This window comes from Gopherus evgoodei, chromosome 1 (genome assembly GCF_007399415.2).
Source record: "Gopherus evgoodei ecotype Sinaloan lineage chromosome 1, rGopEvg1_v1.p, whole genome shotgun sequence".
Classification (NCBI taxonomy): Eukaryota; Metazoa; Chordata; order Testudines; family Testudinidae; genus Gopherus; species Gopherus evgoodei.
This window is the reverse complement of record NC_044322.1, coordinates 158,800,064-158,820,293: the sequence shown is the minus strand read 5'-3', so window position 1 is coordinate 158,820,293 and position 20,230 is coordinate 158,800,064. Positions and strand designations below refer to the sequence as shown.

General features: G+C 41.1%; 1 protein-coding gene across 1 annotated transcript; it reads right to left on the bottom strand.

Annotated features, from left to right (window-relative positions):
* Positions 1-1,449: 1,449 nt before the first annotated feature.
* On the bottom strand, positions 1,450-15,951 carry SIK1 (salt inducible kinase 1). The gene is made up of 14 exons (XM_030576717.1): positions 15,888-15,951; positions 14,654-14,877; positions 13,567-13,683; positions 10,822-10,885; positions 10,441-10,602; positions 9,840-9,964; positions 9,600-9,723; positions 8,436-8,659; positions 7,961-8,110; positions 7,077-7,199; positions 6,572-6,794; positions 5,227-5,502; positions 4,440-4,671; positions 1,450-3,536 (listed from the first exon to the last, which is right to left on the bottom strand). The coding sequence occupies exons 2-14, from the start codon at positions 14,804-14,806 to the stop codon at positions 3,113-3,115; spliced, it is 2,397 nt and encodes a 798-aa protein (XP_030432577.1). The 5' UTR covers positions 14,807-14,877; positions 15,888-15,951; the 3' UTR covers positions 1,450-3,112.
* Positions 15,952-20,230: the final 4,279 nt, after the last annotated feature.

The following is a 20,230-nucleotide window of genomic DNA, read 5'->3' as shown; positions in this document are numbered from 1 at the left end:
TAAAGATGGTAGTTGCCTTTGCTAAGAAATGACTACTTACAAGCAAAGGCCAGCTTTCTCCTGAACATCTTTCATAAATAAGACTAGTTGAGGGTTATTTATTTACTTACTGTATTTAAATCACTGACCTAAAATTCAGAGGCAGCTGTTAAATTCTCTTATAACTGTTGGTGCTCTAGTTAAGCCCAAATCTTTTTGAAGATTATGATTTACATTCCTAAATTAAATTTCTCAAATTTAAATATAAAAAGGTTAATACTGAAGCAAAAAACAGAACCTCTACAAATGCCAGAATCCTCTGTGCTCACTATAGTGACTTACTCGGCCTAGGGCCTCTCCCAGCTCAAGGGGAGGCAGGTGAAATGCTTGTCTACTAGGAACAGAACCAAGCTTAATCCATTTGCATTGCATAGATCACTGTACTGTCAGATACCATCACTTGATTGCCACAGACATGGGACGGAGTCTGACATTACCTATAGGTGAAAGGCTCGATTACCAGCCCTCTAAGACAGCTATTCCTCTTGTTTAGTAATGTAATAAAAATGCCAGTAATATCCTATGGATTTAAGTTTTAAATGAACCCTAAAATCCACAAATCATACAGAAATAAGTGAAGTTGATAGGTCAGAGCTTCTCAGAAGAAAAAGCCCTGCAGAATCAAGTTACAATACACAAGACAAAAATATTTTAAAACATTTTTATTTAAATATTAAATAACACATCAATCATTTTGGTGTACATTTCTCATTTTAACATAAGAAATAAAATGATCTGTTCAGTCATGGTAAAAAATAAACTATACATCTTAATTAAACCAATCACATAGTGTCTTTAAATAGCCTATTGCATTGCAGTCTGCAGAACAGCACTGTCAAGATATCTACAAGAACCAAACATTAAAAGTGACCTCTTTCTGCTCCAGGAATAAATTCCAAAGAGGCTCTACAGCAATTGGAAAAGGAAAAAACAAACAGAAAAACCTATGAAAGTAAAGTGCTTGTCATTGCTTAGAACAGGAAACAAAAGACTCTGTGGCCTTTGCTCTATGGCATTAAAACAAATGTAAAAAAAGAAAAAACAATTCTGTGTATTAAGTACGTGTGCTATCTCATGAAATGATGGCAAAGTTGCTGCTCTGTGATGAGCTGCTTTCTTCTCTCCCCCTTTAAAACAAAAACAAACAAACAAAAACTTTGCAAATTAGCATGAGACTTTGGTGTTTTCTCCGCTGCAAGGCACCAGTCGAAGATTCAATCTAAGTAATTTCTCTACACCTTGAAGCTTCCAGACCACATAGCAGCAGCACCAGCAAGCTAGAGATAGATCAATACAGATACGCAGATACTGTACACAGATAAAAATGTAATTTATGAAAAGCCACAGACACTGAGCCACATAACACCTTTACCCCTTCCTGCTCAAACCAATTAACCTGGTTGATCTTTGGCTTTTTTTTTTTTTTAAAGTAGGATTTGTTTTTTGTTGTTTTTTTTTAAAACATGTAATACTGCAGGTTGCTAGAAGCCAAGGAAACTTGAAGGTATCCTGTGTCACACTGAAGAGCTGGGTCCTTTAAGCATTTAGACAGAATGAAACTATTTTTCTGACATTCAGATGGTAACTTTTGGCTAGGCTGGCTCACTGCTTGCTCACCTGCTATCAAAGCTGAACCCTCACCCCACCAACTCTTGTAGGAAGTTGTGGTCTATTATCCCCTTTATACACACGAACTTCCATTGACACCAACATAAGTCACACTATCAGAGAGGGAGTTTACACCAGAAACACAATAAAAGCATATTACAAAGTATAAAAAAATAAGTAGTGTATATATTGTTTTCTGCTTCCTATTTATACACATATACAGTATTAAAAACCATACATAAAAACACCTAATCAAAAACCTCATTGATAATATGCCAAAAAACCCCAAACCAAAAAACCAAAAACGAACACTCAAAGATTGTGCTGTTTCACTCAGTTTTAATAGTTTTGTTGAGAAATAGCTGTACTCCTTTAGAGTAGAATTCTGTTCTAGCCTATTCCTTTTGTCTTTGTACAATTATAACCTAGATATTGCACGTTTCCCAAGAGTCAGTTCTAGCTGGACCCTGATAACGAAATGTGTAAAAACATAATTAGCAGCAGAAATAAAATGTGCAGCACTAAGAAATATCCCTCAGGCAACTTCAAAGGCAACGTCTGGGGGGCTTTTTGAAAGAAATAGTTCCACCCCACAGCCCAATTTTACTAATTTTAATCCCAGTGCCTCTGCAGGAACAAAGGAAAAACAACTTAGACAACATTTATGAAAAGATTCCTAGAGATTCAGAACAAAACCAAAAAAAAGACATTACACAATTTGGATCATGATATCGGGGGATAAGATTCCAAGAGAGATTAATTGCTTCTGTGCTAACAATTAGAACTTTTTTTTAGCTGTTCTAGCTGATAGATCAAGCAAGAAGTTCACAGTTTTCATTTAAAGCATAAGTGTTTTTAGGGAGGAGGTGTTGGTTCCTTTAAAGTGAGTATCAACTAAACAAAAACAAATGGCAATGCTTCCATTTTTAATTTTATCAATGCATAATGTTGCATGCCACTGTTTTTTTTAAAGAGGTAATCAGCTTCACAAGCCCATAAACGAATATTGTGAAAAAGGGAGGCTCTGGTCCCTTCTTTGAAAAGCCTCTCCCTGTTGTGTCACCACTACTGACAGCTGTTAAAGTCTTGCATAACAGCAGAGCTGTATTGGTCTGACTTGAGTACAGTACCAAAGTGTTCTACCCGGCCCCATCCATCCCTGCTCCCACTCCCTACCCACCCCTCATTTCACCCTTCATTTTCTTCAAAAACATTCTTCAGTTTCTATTCATATTTGTTCAGTGCAAGAAAAATAGAAGCCAAAAGACATACATATTGCTTGTTTCAGTTCTATAAAGTTGTTAGCTTTCTGAACCAGACAGCCTCTTCACATACTTCAAAATTTATTGCTTCTGAGAGTCACTCATCCACACGTCACCAGCCATCCATGGAACTAATGCTGTGGAACGATGGTGGAAGTCCCTTGCAAAAATAAAAGGTGTGTGAGCTACAACAGCAGGAGCTCTCATTTGACCAGGACAAACTTCCCTAGCTGGCTGGATGTGAGGTCCTCCATTTCACAGTCCCCATTCTGCAAAGTGACAGCATCATAGCTTGGAGACTGCACAGAGAAATTCTGTTGCTGAGAGAAGTTGTTGGTGGTGATCGGAGAGACATTGTTGCTGATATACAGCTGGGTGTCTAGAAGATGAGCAGCTGAAGACACTGGTGAGACACTGACTCCAAAGAGGTGAGGTTGGAGCAGCTGGGTGTTGCCATCAAATGCCAGCTCAAATGAGTTCTCCCTTCGTAGCTCTGACAGCAGAAGAGAGTTAGATGTTTTGTAAGTGTTTGTACTGTCAGGAGAGAGGATGCAGTGTGTTGCAGACACCCGAGAGGGCTGGTGACATGCTGGCTGGATCAACTGGTGATGCTGTAACTGGAGCATTCTGAATAGGATTCAAGAGTGAAGGAAATTAATACTTCTTGATCACGTTGTTCTTCCCTGTGGCACTTCCCTAACCATTACTGACCTTACTGGTGCATTTAAAGCAACAGTTTAGCAAAGCTATATACAAATATGGTAATCTTTGGACATTACAACAGCATAATTAGGTTACAGTTTGGTCTGCTATGAATATATATTTAAATGACTAAGGACTGCACTTCACTTGTGAGCTGTAACTCTACCAGATTACAAGGCTCTATATCCATGCCACAGGAAAGCTGAAGAAAGGGGAAAGAATCTTCCCCCAAATTAAACAAAAATAAAGCTTTGACAGGCAGAGGTAGTATGTTTTGCCCTTCCGATACATATGGCTTTTGATGTGACTATCTTAAAATCTACATGATGATCTTAAAACCTAAAGGCTCCTGTGAAATATGTAGGTCAGCATCATACTCATTTCACAAATAACTTCTCTGTAACTCTGCTTATATAAAATATCAGAGGGGTAGTCGTGTTAGTCTGGATCTGTAAAAGCAGCAAAGAATCCTGTAGCACCTTATAGACTAACAGACGTTTTGGAGCATGAGCTTTCGTGGGTGAATACTCACTTCCTCAGATGCATGTAATGGAAATTTCCAGGGGCAGGTCTGTTAGTCTATAAGGTGCCACAGGATTCTTTGCTGCTTCTGCTTATATAAGAGGCTTGTCTGCTGTCACATGGCAAGAGCCAGGAAGAGAACCTAGTAGTTCTAACCCTCAACCTCACTCCCTAACCAAAAACGAGGTATTATGAAAAAATGAACATCCCTTTGCAGAGGAAGCTCAACATGGAGTATAATGTCCTTACAAACAAATGGTATGTCCATGCCTTGTTCGAGTCTCTATACTAAGCACGCTTTCTCACCTCTGCTGTTGCAGCACCTCCTCGAGCAGGCTTCGGCCCTCTCTGCTGCTTCCTCCATTGCTGTACATGCATGTGTTCTGCTGAGAGTGCTGGAAAGGGCTCATGCCACTGCGTGCTGCCCGAGCGGATGAAGACTGGCACACCTGGCGAGCAAAGCCTTTGATTTTGTTCAGCCCAAGAAAACCTTTGGCTCTAGCATTCTTTCGTAACTGTTGTCTAAATGCCTTCAAGCCTAGAGGTAAGAAAAAAAAATTTTTTTATTCATCATTTACGTTTTGCCTGGATGCCCATCTGGGTGCTTCACTTCTTCATTGATCAGCAATTCCCAACCTCTCTGGGCAACTGCACTAGTTTACCAGAGTGAGACTTCAGGTGAACCAAACACTTCACATTCATCTGCATGCCCTATGGTCAGCAATGAAGCTTATGCACGTGCAAGACTGTGGTTTGGGGCAGCTCAAGCGCGACTGTAGATTGGGGCATGTACAACTAAATTGGAAGTGGGCAGTACTGGTGTACTGGACTAAATGTAAAAGAGTGAAACACCTAGGATAGCAGTCACAGAAATGGGAAATTCTATATTGGTACGTGGAGCCAGCATTTGGGAACCTCTGGTGTAGGTGACTTACATGAAGTCAAGTTATCCTTCATGTTGTATGGTACTATCATGATGGACACCACAGAAAGCCCTAAGATCGATAAGTCAGAATAAGCTTCCCAAAATATTACCCTGTGTTGCTAATTAGAAAAAAGCATACAACCAACTACACAGCAAGAAAGGAATTACCTTGAGTTAATGAGGTATCAGACGCACGTCTTCCTTCCTGAAAGCTGACAGGCAGCAGAGACGCACCTCCCATGCAGTCCTGGGCTTGCAGCCCTGGAGTGTCAGATTGGAAAGTCAGAAATGGTGATGTCATCCTGGCTGTGGCTGGGTTACCAGTCATTACTTGATCTGCCAAACAGCTGCTCAGAGCCACTGAGCTGTTGTTTGAAGATGAGGTGAGGCAGCTGTCTGAACTAGTTCCTTCTGTGGGGCTGGTCGAAGAGGAAATGACTATGCCTACAGATGAAGGGGAGAAAGTGAAGGTGAAGAGAGAACATTTTCAAAATGGAGTACAGAAAGAAAAAGTTGCCGTTAGATTAGTCTGTCCACCTACACTGCAACTAAACATAACCTGCCAGCATCAAAAAAAAGTCTCAGACAACAACAGAACAGCAACTCATATTGTACTAGGACATGATTTCATCAAGGGTTGCTGAGGTCAAATAATCTGAATTCAGTGTACACCTGCAACCTTGAGAGTTCACACCCAATGTAGAATTTGGTTCCCTGCGATCAGCACTTACTATGTGCTATTTGGTGCTAGAGCCCTAACATAGATTTTTTGGGTTTTTTAAATTGCATAAGGCTCTTTCCTGCTCCAGCTAAGTCAACGGCAACATTGCTATTGATTCCAATAGACAAGTGACCCTAACTCACTTTACCAGGTTTTACTGGGGTGGAGGGACGCAGGCAGGAGTTTGGAGGGTATGATCTAAAGCAGTGGTTCCCAAACTTGTTCGCTGCTTGTGCAGGGAAAGTCCCTGGCAGGCCGAGCCGATTTATTTACCTGCCAAATCTGCTGGTTCGGCCGATTGCGGCTCCCACTGGCCACATTAGCTGCTCCAGGCCAACGGGAGCTGTTGGAAGCAGCGGCCAGTATGTCCCTCGACCCACACTGCTTCCAGCAGCTCCCACTGGCCTGGAGCAGTGAACCACTGGGAGCCACGATCAGCCAAACCTGTGGATGCGGCAGGTAAACAAAACAGGCCTGGCCCGCCAGGTGCTTTCCCTGCACAAGCGACGGAACAAGTTTGGGAACCACTGATCTAAAAAAAGAAAGAACATTTCTCTTTAAAAATATGTAGGTAACTACTAAAAAAGCTCCCAAACTACTGATAACTGGGGTCTCTCCCAAGTAATACAACTGGACAATATTACGTACTTTCTAGGAGAATTTTCAGAAACCATATTATTTAAATTAAAAAAAATGCCCAATGAGTGAACATTGCAGACCATTTATTACTGACCGTAGTCCACCCCCCCTCACAGCCCGTATTTCAGAGACCTTCCACCCTGCAGGACTTACATGGAGGGGTACACGGATAGAAATGAGTAGTGACTTCAGCCAGCGTGTGCCTCCTGCTGGTGTTGCTGGGGAGGTGAAGAGGGTTGAAGGCCTTGATTTCCTCCTCCAGGTCTTTCTCCTGCCTCACCTCCTCGCTAATGGTGGTTTCTAGCAAACTGTTGGGAGAAATGGAGCGATTCCTGAAGAGACCATTGAAGCTGGGATCCACAGGAAAGAATACTGGCTGCAAAGACATTAGAATACAGGAAATAAGTGAAAAGCTATTTATTTTTGCAAAAATATTCACATTTGTTAGCAGCTTTGCAAAGCCCTTCACTGTGCCTTTATTATGCACACTGTGATGAAAGGCACTGTGACATTGTATTTATATCTTAATGTTTAAATTTGGGGAGGAAGGGGTGGAGAGCCGGAAGCAGGCAAGCACTAAATATACTTTTAACCTTTGCCATGTCAAATTGATAGAACAATAAAAACCCATGGGTGACATTTAGCTGAGAGCACCAACCTGTAATGGACTGTTCATGTCACAATCCATTTCTGCTTGCAAAGATGACGGAATCAAGTTCTGAGGTTGATGGTAAAGCAGAGATGATCTCAGGGATTCATTTGCAAGGCTGTCTTGAGGCATCTGAAAGGAAAAATAGATTTAGAGAAGGCATCCTATAAACTGCAGTTCAAAATCTCAAATGTTTTTTGCATACTGAGTTTCTAAAGCGTCTTCCATCCAAGCTTCTCAAAGCATTTGAGAAGAATTAACAAATCTACCCTCCCAGCACACACCTAAGTAGGAACCCATGAAACTCCTTTTCACAGATGGAAAAGCTGAAGTACAGAGAGGTTAAGACAACTGCCTGAGGTGACATAAGAAGTCTGTGGCGAGCAGACAATATAACCACATCTCCTGATACCAGTTGTGTCTTAATCACTACTCTGACCATCCTTTCTTTTTGTTAAAAAAAGAAAGAAAGAAAAGAAAATCCAATTGACTCATGGAATCTCTCTGAGGTGGCTTTAACAAGGAATCAGAGGAAGTTTCATTGCTGTGCTTCTGAAAGGGTATATTTCAAAGAGACGCCTGATCACTTGGTGAATTACTGACCAGCACTGGAGAGAGACTGTTCTTTGGACCACAAACTAGCGCCAGTTATTAAGAAATGGTCCATTAGTATTCAATCAAGCACCAAATTCAGTCACCAGCCTGCTGAAGAATGGAACATTGTACCCTCTAGCTTGAGGACAGAGATTAAGTTTGACTCAGAGGACCTCTCTATGGCTTTCCCATAACATTATGGGCAGCAATGTCGGCTAAATAAAGTAAATGATACAGCAAAGGAACAAAACAAGAATACCAGCAGATGTGACTTTATATCAGATAATTCACCTTCTTACCTCAATGTTGCTGAGCTCAGAGCTCCTTGGTCTTTGCTGACGGCCGGTCGCTGGACGACTGGACAACTGGTTGTTTCTGTACTCTTTGAGGCGCTCCAGGAGAAGGTAATAAATTGCAGCAAAATGGTTGTAGCTGCTGTTTTGTAGCGACTAGAAGATATGAAAAGGATTAAGACACAGATGAATCAACTTAAAGAACTCAAAAAGCAACAACAGGGGATCAGATTTTAACAGCACTGTTCCAATATTTTGTGAGTAAGTTTTACTGAACATTATACAGTTACACTGAATCAAAGTTAGTTTTTGATCAGACACACATATATATAAAAATAAAACTGAGTAGCTAACCTCTTGTTCTTTCCTAAATAACTGATTTGCATGCAAGTGTTGTCTATCCATCGGCACTTTATTAGTCACCGAGCAAGTAGCTAAGAAGTAAGCACCACTCATACTAGCAGGGCAAGCCAGAGCTCACCTCAACTGTTCTCCGCCTATCAATGCCAAGAGTCTGCATGATCCCAAGGACTTGCTCATTGTAGTCACCCAGGTTAGAGTTGTAGTTCTGCATGGAGAAGGGCAAAGATTGCTGCTGTTGGAGAGAAGGGTCTGCTTGCATCCACTTGTGCTGCTTTATCTGGGCAATGGTTATTCGTTTAGTTGGGTCCACAACTAGCATCCGTCGGATTAGCGTTTCACAGTCTAGACAAAACAGAAAATTCCTTTAACAAGCAGTAAAAATAAAAGCCAGCCACATACAAGAGGCTATTTGTTATTTTACTGCTGCATTTAGACAGCACTAGGAAGTCTCTTCAGCAACATTAGATCAGACCAGTTTTAGGTGGGTGCAATTCTACAGATGTTTCACCCACTTACAGTAAATCTGAATTTGGCACATAGTCTGTTATCGACACACCCTTCTGTTCTGCACGCTCGCACTTGTATGTAAACAGCTTTATTTTGTTAAGATTAAATTAGGTAAGGAAATCTATTAAGGCCTAGCCCTTAATGCCATGGAGAAATCAAGTTTACCTATTTTTAAACCCAAATGATCACAGTAGTAACAATATCCTTTAATTCCCCTTTTCACAAGGTTGTTTAAGAATGAGCTAGATTGCTAAACCTTGTTGTTTTTACTGTCCTTGACAGCATATTCTGAATTTTAAAATATACCACTTGTGTATAGTTAAAATATTTCAAGATAACTAGACCCACCTAAGAATTACAGCCTAATATTAAAATGTTATTAAAAAACAAAAAACAAAAAAACCACCATGTTTCTCTAGCAAGGGTATGAATTGGCCATTACAAAAAAAAAAAAAAAAAAACTATACTGAATCTAAGAAAGAAAACATGTAAACCCTTTAGATGTATTCTGATGTGCAACAGATCGCAGAAAAGAAAAATGTGCTAGTTTATGCTGCAGGTACAACACTAAAGAAACTCTGCTGAAAACCTGGGAAAGGGAAAGTGCTATGTGTGATTGCAAAATATTCCCATCTGTCATTGACCTGAAAGATACAAAGGCAGAACCTAACAGATCGAGAGGCAGAAAACTGATTCCTTCACAAAAAGACCCAGATTATCAATCAGCCCCCTGTTGGTAGCCTGTTTTCTGGTGTTAAGGTTCCAGGAAACGCACCTTGGGACATGAAGTAGGGGATGCGGAATCGTCCCTCCAGCACTCTTTGTCTCAGAGTTGGTAAATTGGGTCCATCAAAAGGCAGAGAGCCACAGACGAGGACATACAGCACCACACCAAGGCTCTGTCAACAGAAAATAGCACAGCATGTACGGGACTGCAGGAGAGTTAGCAATCATGAAAGCCCAGAAAGAGTTTGATAATGCATAAAATGTGAACACTACAGAACATAAAGCTTACCCATATATCAAGGTGAGGTCCTTCGTATTCCTTGCCTTCAAAGACCTCGGGGGCTGCATAAGGTGGGCTTCCGCACCAAGTGGAGAGGGGCTCCCCTGATTTGTAGAAATTTCCAAATCCAAAGTCTGAAATCAAGAGAAGAGTCTGGAGTGAGACTTCATTAAATACCAGGTTAACATTTCAAAATCAGAGAAAACAAAGGAAAAGCAGACTTGGGCTTGTCTACAAGGTGGGGTAATGCATGGTAAAATTCCAATAAGTGCACTAGGGAACTGTACTGTGCATCAGCAGGGCCTACATGGACCAAAATGTGCAATACATTAATGCACTTAAGAAATCACACCGCTGTAGTATGCTTTATCCTACCACATACACAAGCCCTTATTGCATAGAAGTTCTACACTTATTCATTTAACCTACGCTTTTTCAACAAGAGGATATATTCGGAAAAATAGTACTATCACTATGTCCTATACAGCCGTTTTTAAAAGTTTTATTTTATTCTACATATTTATAGGAGCTCCTAGCTCTAAGACTGTGGAAATAGGATTTCATTTCCTGCTTTATATTTTAGCAAAAGTAAGCATGTAAATATTCTCACCTGCTAACTTGATATTCATGCTAGCATCTAACAGAAGGTTCTCAGTTTTGAGATCCCTGTGCACTATGTGATGGCTGTGACAGTATTCCACTGCAGAAAGGATCTGCCAGAACTTCTTTCGAGCTTCACTCTCGCTCAAGTGTCCATTGGAAGTCAAATGATCTGTAGCACACAAAAAATAAATATGAACAAGAATTAACACCTGGCAATATGTTTTCATTATCCTGACGAAGCTGCATTCACCATTTTTTGCGACACCTGACTTTTGGGAAACATTTAACACTATGTCAAAAACATATCTTCTTACCCTACATGAGTACTAACAATAAAGTAGGGTTTTCTAAATCTAGGTAAGTGTTAGTTATTTCAGTGAGAACTTACCAAACATTTCTCCATTTTTTGCAAACTCAGTAACAATGTAAAGCATATCCTTTGTCTCCATAACCTGTCAAAACAAAAATAAGGACACATTACAAATGTAGAGCTCTGAAATTGTTTCTATGAAAAAAATGCATGTTCTAAATCTAGAACCTCTTAGTGCAATTATTTACAGCAACTGTAGGCAGCAAAGGCCTTCATTCCTGCACCGCAGTATTCCTTTCACATACAGAGCTATTCAGAAAGATAATGAATTAATGTTTGCATATCTAAAACACACAATTACTTGCTTCCTCCATACTCTTCCCCCTTCCTCCCCACATGCCCTCAAATGTCTATGAAATAGGCTTATGGAGTATTTCAGCAAGCTTTACTTCAACTGCAATACATTTTTTAATGAAAATAGAGTTCAGTAATCACTTTTGATCACTGGACATTTTAAATTAAAAAAACAGGTTGCCAGAATTCAAGGACTTTCTGCTAAAAAGGCTAACAGATACTGAGATCATTAGAGCAGATATTTATAGCAAGAACACAGTGAAGAAGTGATACCATATACCCAGTCCGACTTGGTATCAGATATGATACATTAGTCTGCAAGGTGACAGCTCTGCTGGGCAAGCAACAAAAGCCTGCTGTTTGAGCAAACTCTATTGCTCCATGTCCATCAACAGCAAGTGTCAATCCTAGCCAAAAGTTCATTTATTGAGCTAGTACTGATTTACTTTTAAACATTGATTACTGACTTCTATAAAACAGGTTACAGACTAGCCAATATACTTCCTTTTTTTTTTGGGAAGAAAAGAAAAAAAAAAAAACACATCACCCAAAACCAAAACAACCCCGTACAGCATTTCACATTTATTTTTAGTCACTGGGACATATTTTTCCTTTTTGTTTCAAATGTTAACATGAGCCATTTATCAAGAATGGCTCTTCAATGAGAACTTTTGCTCCTTAGGCAGAGGCTTACAAAAGGTTAAAACAAACAAACAGGTGCCAATGCTACTTCAGAGGACATAATTTTCCACTTTCTTTGAAAAAGGATATATGAGGGAAGCGAGTGCTCTCATCTCCCCTGCCCTCTCCCTGCCATGCCATGCACAAATGAAAACAAATAAAAAAGGGAGAAAAGGAAGAGAGATCTCCAATTTAGAAAAACTGAAGGGAAGGGGTTTAAGTGTCCTGGGAAAGGTGCCAGCTGGATGAGTTAGATGCTGGTGTTGAAACTAAAACATAAAAAACCCAACATCAACACTAGTATGTCAACTAATTCCACTCCTACTTCTCAGTGGCCAACAAATAGGTACAGTATCAGTTACAACAACAAAGAGGAGAAAATTCAGTTGGAAAGTTAAATTGTGATCTATTACCTGTGTCATTTGTTCAGTTAAATAATCTGGTTCAACACGGTGGGATTTAAACTACTTTTTTTAGACCCCTGAAATACAATTGTCACCTGCATCATTCCACTGAAGTGCAATCAACAGAACTGTTACAATATCTTTATGTATCCTATGTAGCTCTACAGTCAAGAGTGATGTCAATCAAACATTAATGCCAAATATTTTTTTCATGATTAATAATATAAATATCAAGTACTCAATGGATGTTAAGCGCTTTAATAACCAATGTCTTCACTTAAGCACCTGCCTTACTGGCTCTGCTATTCTACTTTGCGTTAATTGACCTCCACAACATAAAAACAAACAGGTAAAGATCCAAACTGATGGTAGTATTTACTTCACACTGCATTTCAGACCTGCTGCTAGATTTCTAAATCCATCTTTTACCCTTCCCCCTCACACACTGTGATACCACATTTTCTAAAATCCATATGATACTGTTTAAGACGATTAGGGGGAACTTACACCAAACGCCAATTAGATCAAATATTTAGCATCTGAAAGGCAGCCCTTGCTCATCAGGCAGTAGTGATCCTATTTTCTGCACAGCACGCTAGTTTGTCCTTACACTTAATACTTATTGGAACAAGAACTGAACTAAATTAAAATACCCACCCACAAAACAAAATGTGGAAGATGTTGGGTTGTTTTTTGTTGGTTTTTTTTGTGTGTGTGTGTGTTAGTTTTGGAAACTAAAACGTGATTAGTGTAAGGAGCAAACAAATGCATTTTTACTTTATTTAAAGACTTTACAGCTACGGCCATTATGCATTTTTTTTAAATTTTATACATTTTAGAACAGCTCAGTTTGACCATTGATTCATTATTTGAGAGTTTTCAACAAAAAGTGACCTTCAAGTTTGGTTCTGTTTTATTTTACATGAGCTTAAATTTTGCTAGTATAACTTGCAAGTAGGATATTTCTACAGCTCTTAAAAACTGAAAAAGCAGAAGAATCAGGGGGAAGAGGAGTTCCTTAGAAATACAAATAGTCAATTCCATCAATTTCAAGATCAATTCCACTTGATCCAAAACTAACTTGAGTCAATTTTGACTCTTCCCACTAAAATAAAAACAAAACACACACACACACACACACACACATCCCAAAACCCCACCACACTCAGGTTAATCATATGATAAACCTGCTTAAAGAGAACAAATGAAAAAAAATCTTAAATACAATGCTTATTGTATTAGTTCAAATACTTCAAAAAGTACAATGTGAGTTCTCTCCCTGCAAGTGTGATTTAAAACCATGTGCAAAATAAGATCATTAGCAACCAAACCCATAGGATGTAAGTTCACCTAACATGAATGCAATCATTAGAACAGATCTTACCTGATACAGCTTGATAATGTGGGGGTGGTTCAAAAGCTTCATTATCTGGACCTCTCTATAAATTTTCTCCAGGTTGCTTGGATCTAGTCTTGTTTTGTCTATAATCTTTATTGCAACCTATACATTTAAAACACAAACCCAGGCATTTATAAAATATGTACTTATGCTGCTGAAATTCTGAATTGTTCAAACAAAACAACTTTAAAATGTTTGAGTTCTGCCAAACTGATTCTTGTTTCCATTATTAAATGCAGGCTGTACAATATATTTTAAAATTTCTCTATTTCACATAAAAAGGTTACATATAAAATAATGAACTGAACTATAGTTCTGATTTCTGCAAATGACCTATTAAGTCACCTAGTCCATACCCCCTTAATGCAGGATCAGCCTCAATAAACTACTTTCTATTGCATTGCATAGTCTGGTTTTAACACGCAGATTACAAAATGTAGTTTAATTTATAAACCAACTAATAAGAAAAAACTCTTTACTCATATAGATTTAAAAATGCAAAATCCTTAGGGTTTTTTCTGAATAACTTCCTCATTTAATGAAAAATAAATTAAGGAACTCAAGTCTAAATAATAAGATTTTATACTCTCTTTCATATAGATTTAAAAATGCAAAATCCTTAGGGTTTTTTCTGAATAACTTCCTCATTTAATGAAAAATAAATTAAGGAACTCAAGTCTAAATAATAAGATTTTATACTCTCTTTCTACACAAATTACTTTAAATTTGCACAACCCTAGCTACTCTCTAAGAATCCACATAGGGCTAAATAATTAAATTGAAGTGTTAAAACAGTTGATAATATTTTCTTAAATCTATTTTTGTTTAACATCAGCTGTGTTTATCATACCACTAAGAAACAAAAAAAAACCTCACATATAGTTTTATCAATTATTACTATCACACTTAATCTACAGCTTTGATTAATTTTGTACTGTACCACAATCTTACTGTATGTTAGTTTATTTTACTATATTTGTAGGGGTGGGGGAGGTGGAATTTACCCAGAAAGTTTCATGCCCTTTAAAATTTGGTTTCCTATACGAAACTATCGAGTAGATTTCACACCCACCTGTGTTTTGGTTACTCTGTGCCTGGCCAGCTTTACCACTGCAAAATTTCCTTTTCCCAAGGTCCTCTCAATATCATAAAATCCAACCCGAAGAGGCCTTCGCTGGGCTTGATTTGGAGTGGGAACAGAGGTATAATCTGACATGATCACCATGGCTTAGATTTTGGTGGGCAACAAGCAATATTTAGAAGGTATGCATAAGCGCTCCTCTTCAAGCCTTGCACCTGTGTGAAAATAAGACAGACACTGATAAATCAAAGGGAGCTTTTGCTTTCTCCTCCAGGTGAAAACACTCAAGTAACACTAATCAGATTTTAAAGGTTTCACCAAATCTTTAAATTGTGCAGGGTGAAAAGCTTTAAACTAGCCAAGCAGACTGCACAACCCAACTTCTGAGAGACATAGACCAACTTTCCCCTGTGCTTCTCTCAGAGCCCGAGGTTAGCGATAAAACAGCCTGGGAGTCTCCTCCTAGCAAAAGCCCAGGATTAATAACAGGCTACAAAGAGCAGCTAATAAAGACATCCCATTCCCATTCATAGCCATACACTTCTCAGATCCCTGGGATCCAGCCCTATCCTAGGAAGAACTTCCCAATTATGAGAATAGCAGCCGCGTTAGTCTATCAGCAAAAACAAGGAGGAGTCCTTGTGGCACGTTAGAGACTAACATTTATTTGGGCATAAGTTTTCCTGAGCTAAAACCCACTGTCACGTATCTGATGAAGTGGGTTTTAGCCCACAAAAACTTATCCCCAAATAAATGTGTTAGTTTTTAAGCTGCCACAAGGACTCCCCGTTGTTGTTCCCAATCACAGCGACCAGATGCCTTGATATAGGAACACTCCCAATATCGGGGCTTTGTCTTACATGGGCGCCTATCAATCCACGTCCTGATTTCTCACACTTACTATCTAGTCACCAAGCCGCTGCCAACCTGGTCCCCCGGCCCGAAGACGCATCGCTAATAGCGGCCACCCCCCGCCGCAGCCCCGAGCGCCCGGCAGGGACCGCAGCTCTCCTCGCGGAGCCTCCGCGACGCAGCGAGAGGCTTCCCCGCCAGGCGCGCCCGGGGCTGCGGCTCCCCGCCTGCGGAGAGGAGCCCAGCGCCGGAAGACGGAGGGAAGGGGAGATCGGGCTGCGCCCCCTGCCCTGCTCCCCGCAGCGCTGCCCACCCGCCCGCGGCTCTCCTGCCCCGCGCGCCCCTCGGGCAGCGCCGCCGCGGCTCTGGGTACCTGCGCGCGGGGCTCCCCCGTCCCCGGCTCTCGCGGCGCTCCTGCTCCGGCGGCTGCCTCCGCGCGCTCTGGGTGTGCTGCTGGGGGCACAGGAGCACGCGGGATCCCCCTTCGCCCGCCCACTGCCCCCCCCCGCGAAAACCGAGACAGACCCATTGACGTCACTTTGACGCCAGAGAGACGCGCGGCCAAGCGCGAGGCTGAATAAGAGCGAGACAGCGGGCCGTTGCCAAGAGACGAGCTGTTCTGACGCGCGGGCTGATGGAGCCGTCGTCCCGGAGACCAATGAGCGGTGACGTCAGGGCAAAAGAGGGGAGCAACCAGGCACCAGTCCCGGCGTCACGTGACCCGTTTGTTATCATTGCGGGGTCGCCCCCTGCCGGAGCCGCCGCGGCCCGGATTAACCCCCGGCGGGCTGGAGCCGGGCCATGAATTAACCCCCAGCGCGCCAGAGCCGACGTGACTACGGAAGCAGCCCCAGACCAAATTAGCCCCTGACTGCTAGGACCACCCAGGAGCCCTTAACCCCTGCGGTGCCGGGGCCCAGCCAGGGACGTTAACCCCCGGACAGCCTGTCTGCACTAGGGACAAATGTATTTCCCCGTGGTGTTTCCTAGCCCGGGAGCAGCGTGTGAGGGACCCTAGCTAGACGGTAAGCTCTGGTGTAGTGGAGCTGCCGTGCTTCATGTGCACCGACTCACTGCAAACTGGAGCCAGCATGGCCCGGGGGGATTAACTCTTTGTGTGTTGGAGCAGCAGTGGCACAGATTCGAAACTGGATGCTTGGAAGAGAGCGATGATGACATGGGGATTAAACCCTGCATGCAGGGAGTGAAGAGGGTATGGCACTTGTTGCCAGCTATATTATATTGCATGTTATGCAGTATATGGTGTTTTTCTTAAAGCCCTAGCCGCCTGGGCCATTTTATTACAGGAGGATCTCAGCTTTCATTTAAGAGAAAAGTACGTTTGTAGGTTGCATAGCCATAGGGGGAGAGGGGAATGGGAAACCATGAACCCCACAGTCTCAAAAACCCATAAAACAAATAAGAACCAAAAACTATTATTTTTGAAAGTCCTATGGTTTTTAAGTCTATCTTATGATATGTTAGGGCCTGACTCATGATTTTTGAATACTTGGAGTTGGCAAGACTGTTAACCCTATGCATGCAAGAGATGAGGCACAAGAGATTAACCCCTTATATGTTAGAGGAAAAGATAGCTCAGTGGTTTGAGCATTGGCCTGCTAAACCCAGGCTTGTGAATTCAATCCTTGAGGAGGCCATTTAGGGATCTGGGACAAAAATCTGTTAGGGGATTGGTCCTGCTTTGAGCAGGGGGTTGGACTAGATGACCTTCTGAGGTCCCTACCAACCCTGATATTCTATGTCTATGATTTGGGTTAAACTCCAGCATGCTGGAAGCATTCAAAAGGTTGTTCTTAGGGCATATTTTCAAAGAGACATTGAAAGGTGCATTGGGACAAGTATATATATTCACCTTTAACATAGTATGTGAACCATTAATCCACTAGTGTCTAGGTCTAAAAATCTGATTTAACCTTGAACATTTGTCCCAAATTCCGTGTCATCCTGCCATGTCTGCTACTTAAATTGATCTGCTGCTGCCAGGGTCATGCACAGACTTTGCTCAGATGAATAGCTGGCACTTTGGCCACATGCCAGGATCCCAGAGGCTTAACCTAATTTGCATAAAATGGAACAATGCAGCAACCCTCATCTTTAATACAGAGCTTTATTAGAAGACAGGCCCTAGCATGCTGTGTTCAGCCTGACTGTGTGGATTAAGATGATGCTTTGGATGCAGGAGCTTTTAGCCTTTGAGGTTTACTCTGTATAACTCAGTCAATTACACGGTTCACAAGCTGCACGTTGTCTACACAATTCTATGCCACATATACCTGTTTGTTCCATTGGGATGTTCAATAAATTGGATGGGATTTTTCTAATTTCTGGCTACAGCAAAATCATTATTATAATTAAAAGATACATTACTGGGATCAGAGGTGAGACTTACATACAACACAGGAGACCTTTCAAGGCATATGTCTTTTCGTATGTTTAAATAATTTTGACACTGTCCCATTAAAAGAACAATTACATTTCAGATATTTTCCCCCCAGTAATAGTGGATGTGTCACTGTTCAAACCTTCAGATTTAAAATGAAGCTCTCAAGCTTCGTTTTGCTTTACAAATGCAGGCAGTTCGGACACGCATATCACACTGGCCCTTCCACTCAGTTACTGTGAGCAGGCATGATGCAGAAATATATGAGGATGAAATATAGGTGAGAAAACATAGTCTTGTAGCGCTGGGAATGAGAGTCTAGAGTCAGATTCAATACAAGGGTATAACACTGACTTGCTGTGTGACTTTGATCTCTGTACCATCTCCACCATCAAGATGGGGATGATAAAGCTCACAGAGTGGTGTGAGGATCAGCTAATGCTTGCAAAGTGCTCTGAGAACTTCACATGACAAACATTCTATTTTTATTAATCTTATTATTATTAAGCTAACTCTCTTTTCTCAGTGGAGCTCATGAGGATGAGATGAAGCCTAAACTGCATTTACAAAAGCAAATATATGTGAACAATGCCCCAGATATTAGAAAGAAAACATTACATTAACAACTGGTCCTTTACTAGAGTGGATCTTTCCCTTCTTTATCTATATAGTTATTATAGTTGCTGTTTTCTTTCAATATTTTGAAGTTTCCAGACAGCAAACAGAACTGATATTTCCAAGGAACACTTTAGACTGATAAGCCCAAAGTGTAACATACCACAAAAATAACTTTTTTAAAAAGTACTTGTGAGTTATGGTTTCCAAACAGAAGCAGAGAGCTGGAATTTACAAGGATTTGGTGCTCTTGGTGCAAGGGTCTGATTCATTTCTGCCTTGCATCTTGTGCAGACATTTACATCCATGGCAAGTGAGTGTGAAATGCTGCACTGAATGCAAGGGAGGGGAGAGTCAGGTCCTAAATATCAGGAAACTGCCTATGTTGGAGGAGGCAAGGAGAATGAGAGAGTGGTGGAGAGGTGCACATCTGCATCTGCCATCCTTAGCACAGCCAGCCAAGCATGCTGAGCTCCTGCAATGAAGGCGTGGAGTTTGTAAGGGTCAGGTTGTTGTTTTTAATTGTATGGTAGGTTAAATAAATGAATCCATACTGTGCCTGTCACTTGCAGCATCCCTTTGAAAATTCTGTTCTGTTTGCAAACCTGTGGGTCACGATTGTTCCCTGCACAGTCACTTAGAGCTGGCCTACGCACAGTTTTTGTACAGATAGTTTACGGACAGATAGAGTTAAAGTGGTACAATGCCCTAGTGTGGATGCAGCTATACTGACATTAAGATGCTTAAACTAGCTTATTCCTGTGCATTTAGTGTTTTAACTGCTGCTTTAACTCTTATGTGACCCTCCCTGAGTGTTGAGGAAGCCTCCAAGAGGAGTAATCCCAAGAAACAGCGCTAGCCGTGCGAAGCATGGTTCCAGGGCAGGCTTGCTATCAGAGATTTGGGGGACAGGGCAGAGAGTCCAAGAATCAGTGCTGAGGCACAGGCTCTTCACAAAGATGCTCCTTCTGAGTTCCTTGAGGGCAGAACAATTAGCTTTTCCTCATTTGGGGGTACACACACTCTCCCTCTCCTTGGATGGAGAGAGGTTTGGGGCATGCTCATAGAGTAGTCTTCCTTCCAGAGGTCACCCTGCAGGTATTTCCACAGGAAGGAAAGATTCAGTCCCTAATTATTTATTTAAATGGTTCCAAGACAATAGCAATGGTACTAACCATTCCCGCACAGAAAAAGGAAAAAACTGAAATCTATTTCCTTATAGCCATTTTGCCCTCCCTGGTTGGTAGAAGCCTAGTTTGTTATTGTAGGATTACTCAGTCACCATTGGTATTCATAACTACATTCCTTTAAAAAAAAAAGACGCACCAAAGTGTTTGTGTTGGAAATAAATTCGTTTGTTGGACCAGTTTCAGAAGCGGTGCAAGCGGGTGCAACCTTGTTTAAGTCAACAGAGTTGCGTTTGTGAACATCAAGTCTGAAACTGCCAGGGCAGTGTACAAATGATATGTATTTTGTCCCTAGACATGTAGACAACTTAGTCATGTTAAAAGTAAAGTCAAATGAAGATGTCAGTTTTAAAAGCCAAAACCTACTTTTTATTAGATCACTGAATAAGTATTGGTAACACAATGCAAGGGTAGATTTGACATCACACTGTAAAAGTTAGGGTCACAATCCCAATGTTTGAAAAAGATTCCTGATTTCAGAGGAGGTCAGCTGCATACTGGTGCACCGCACGG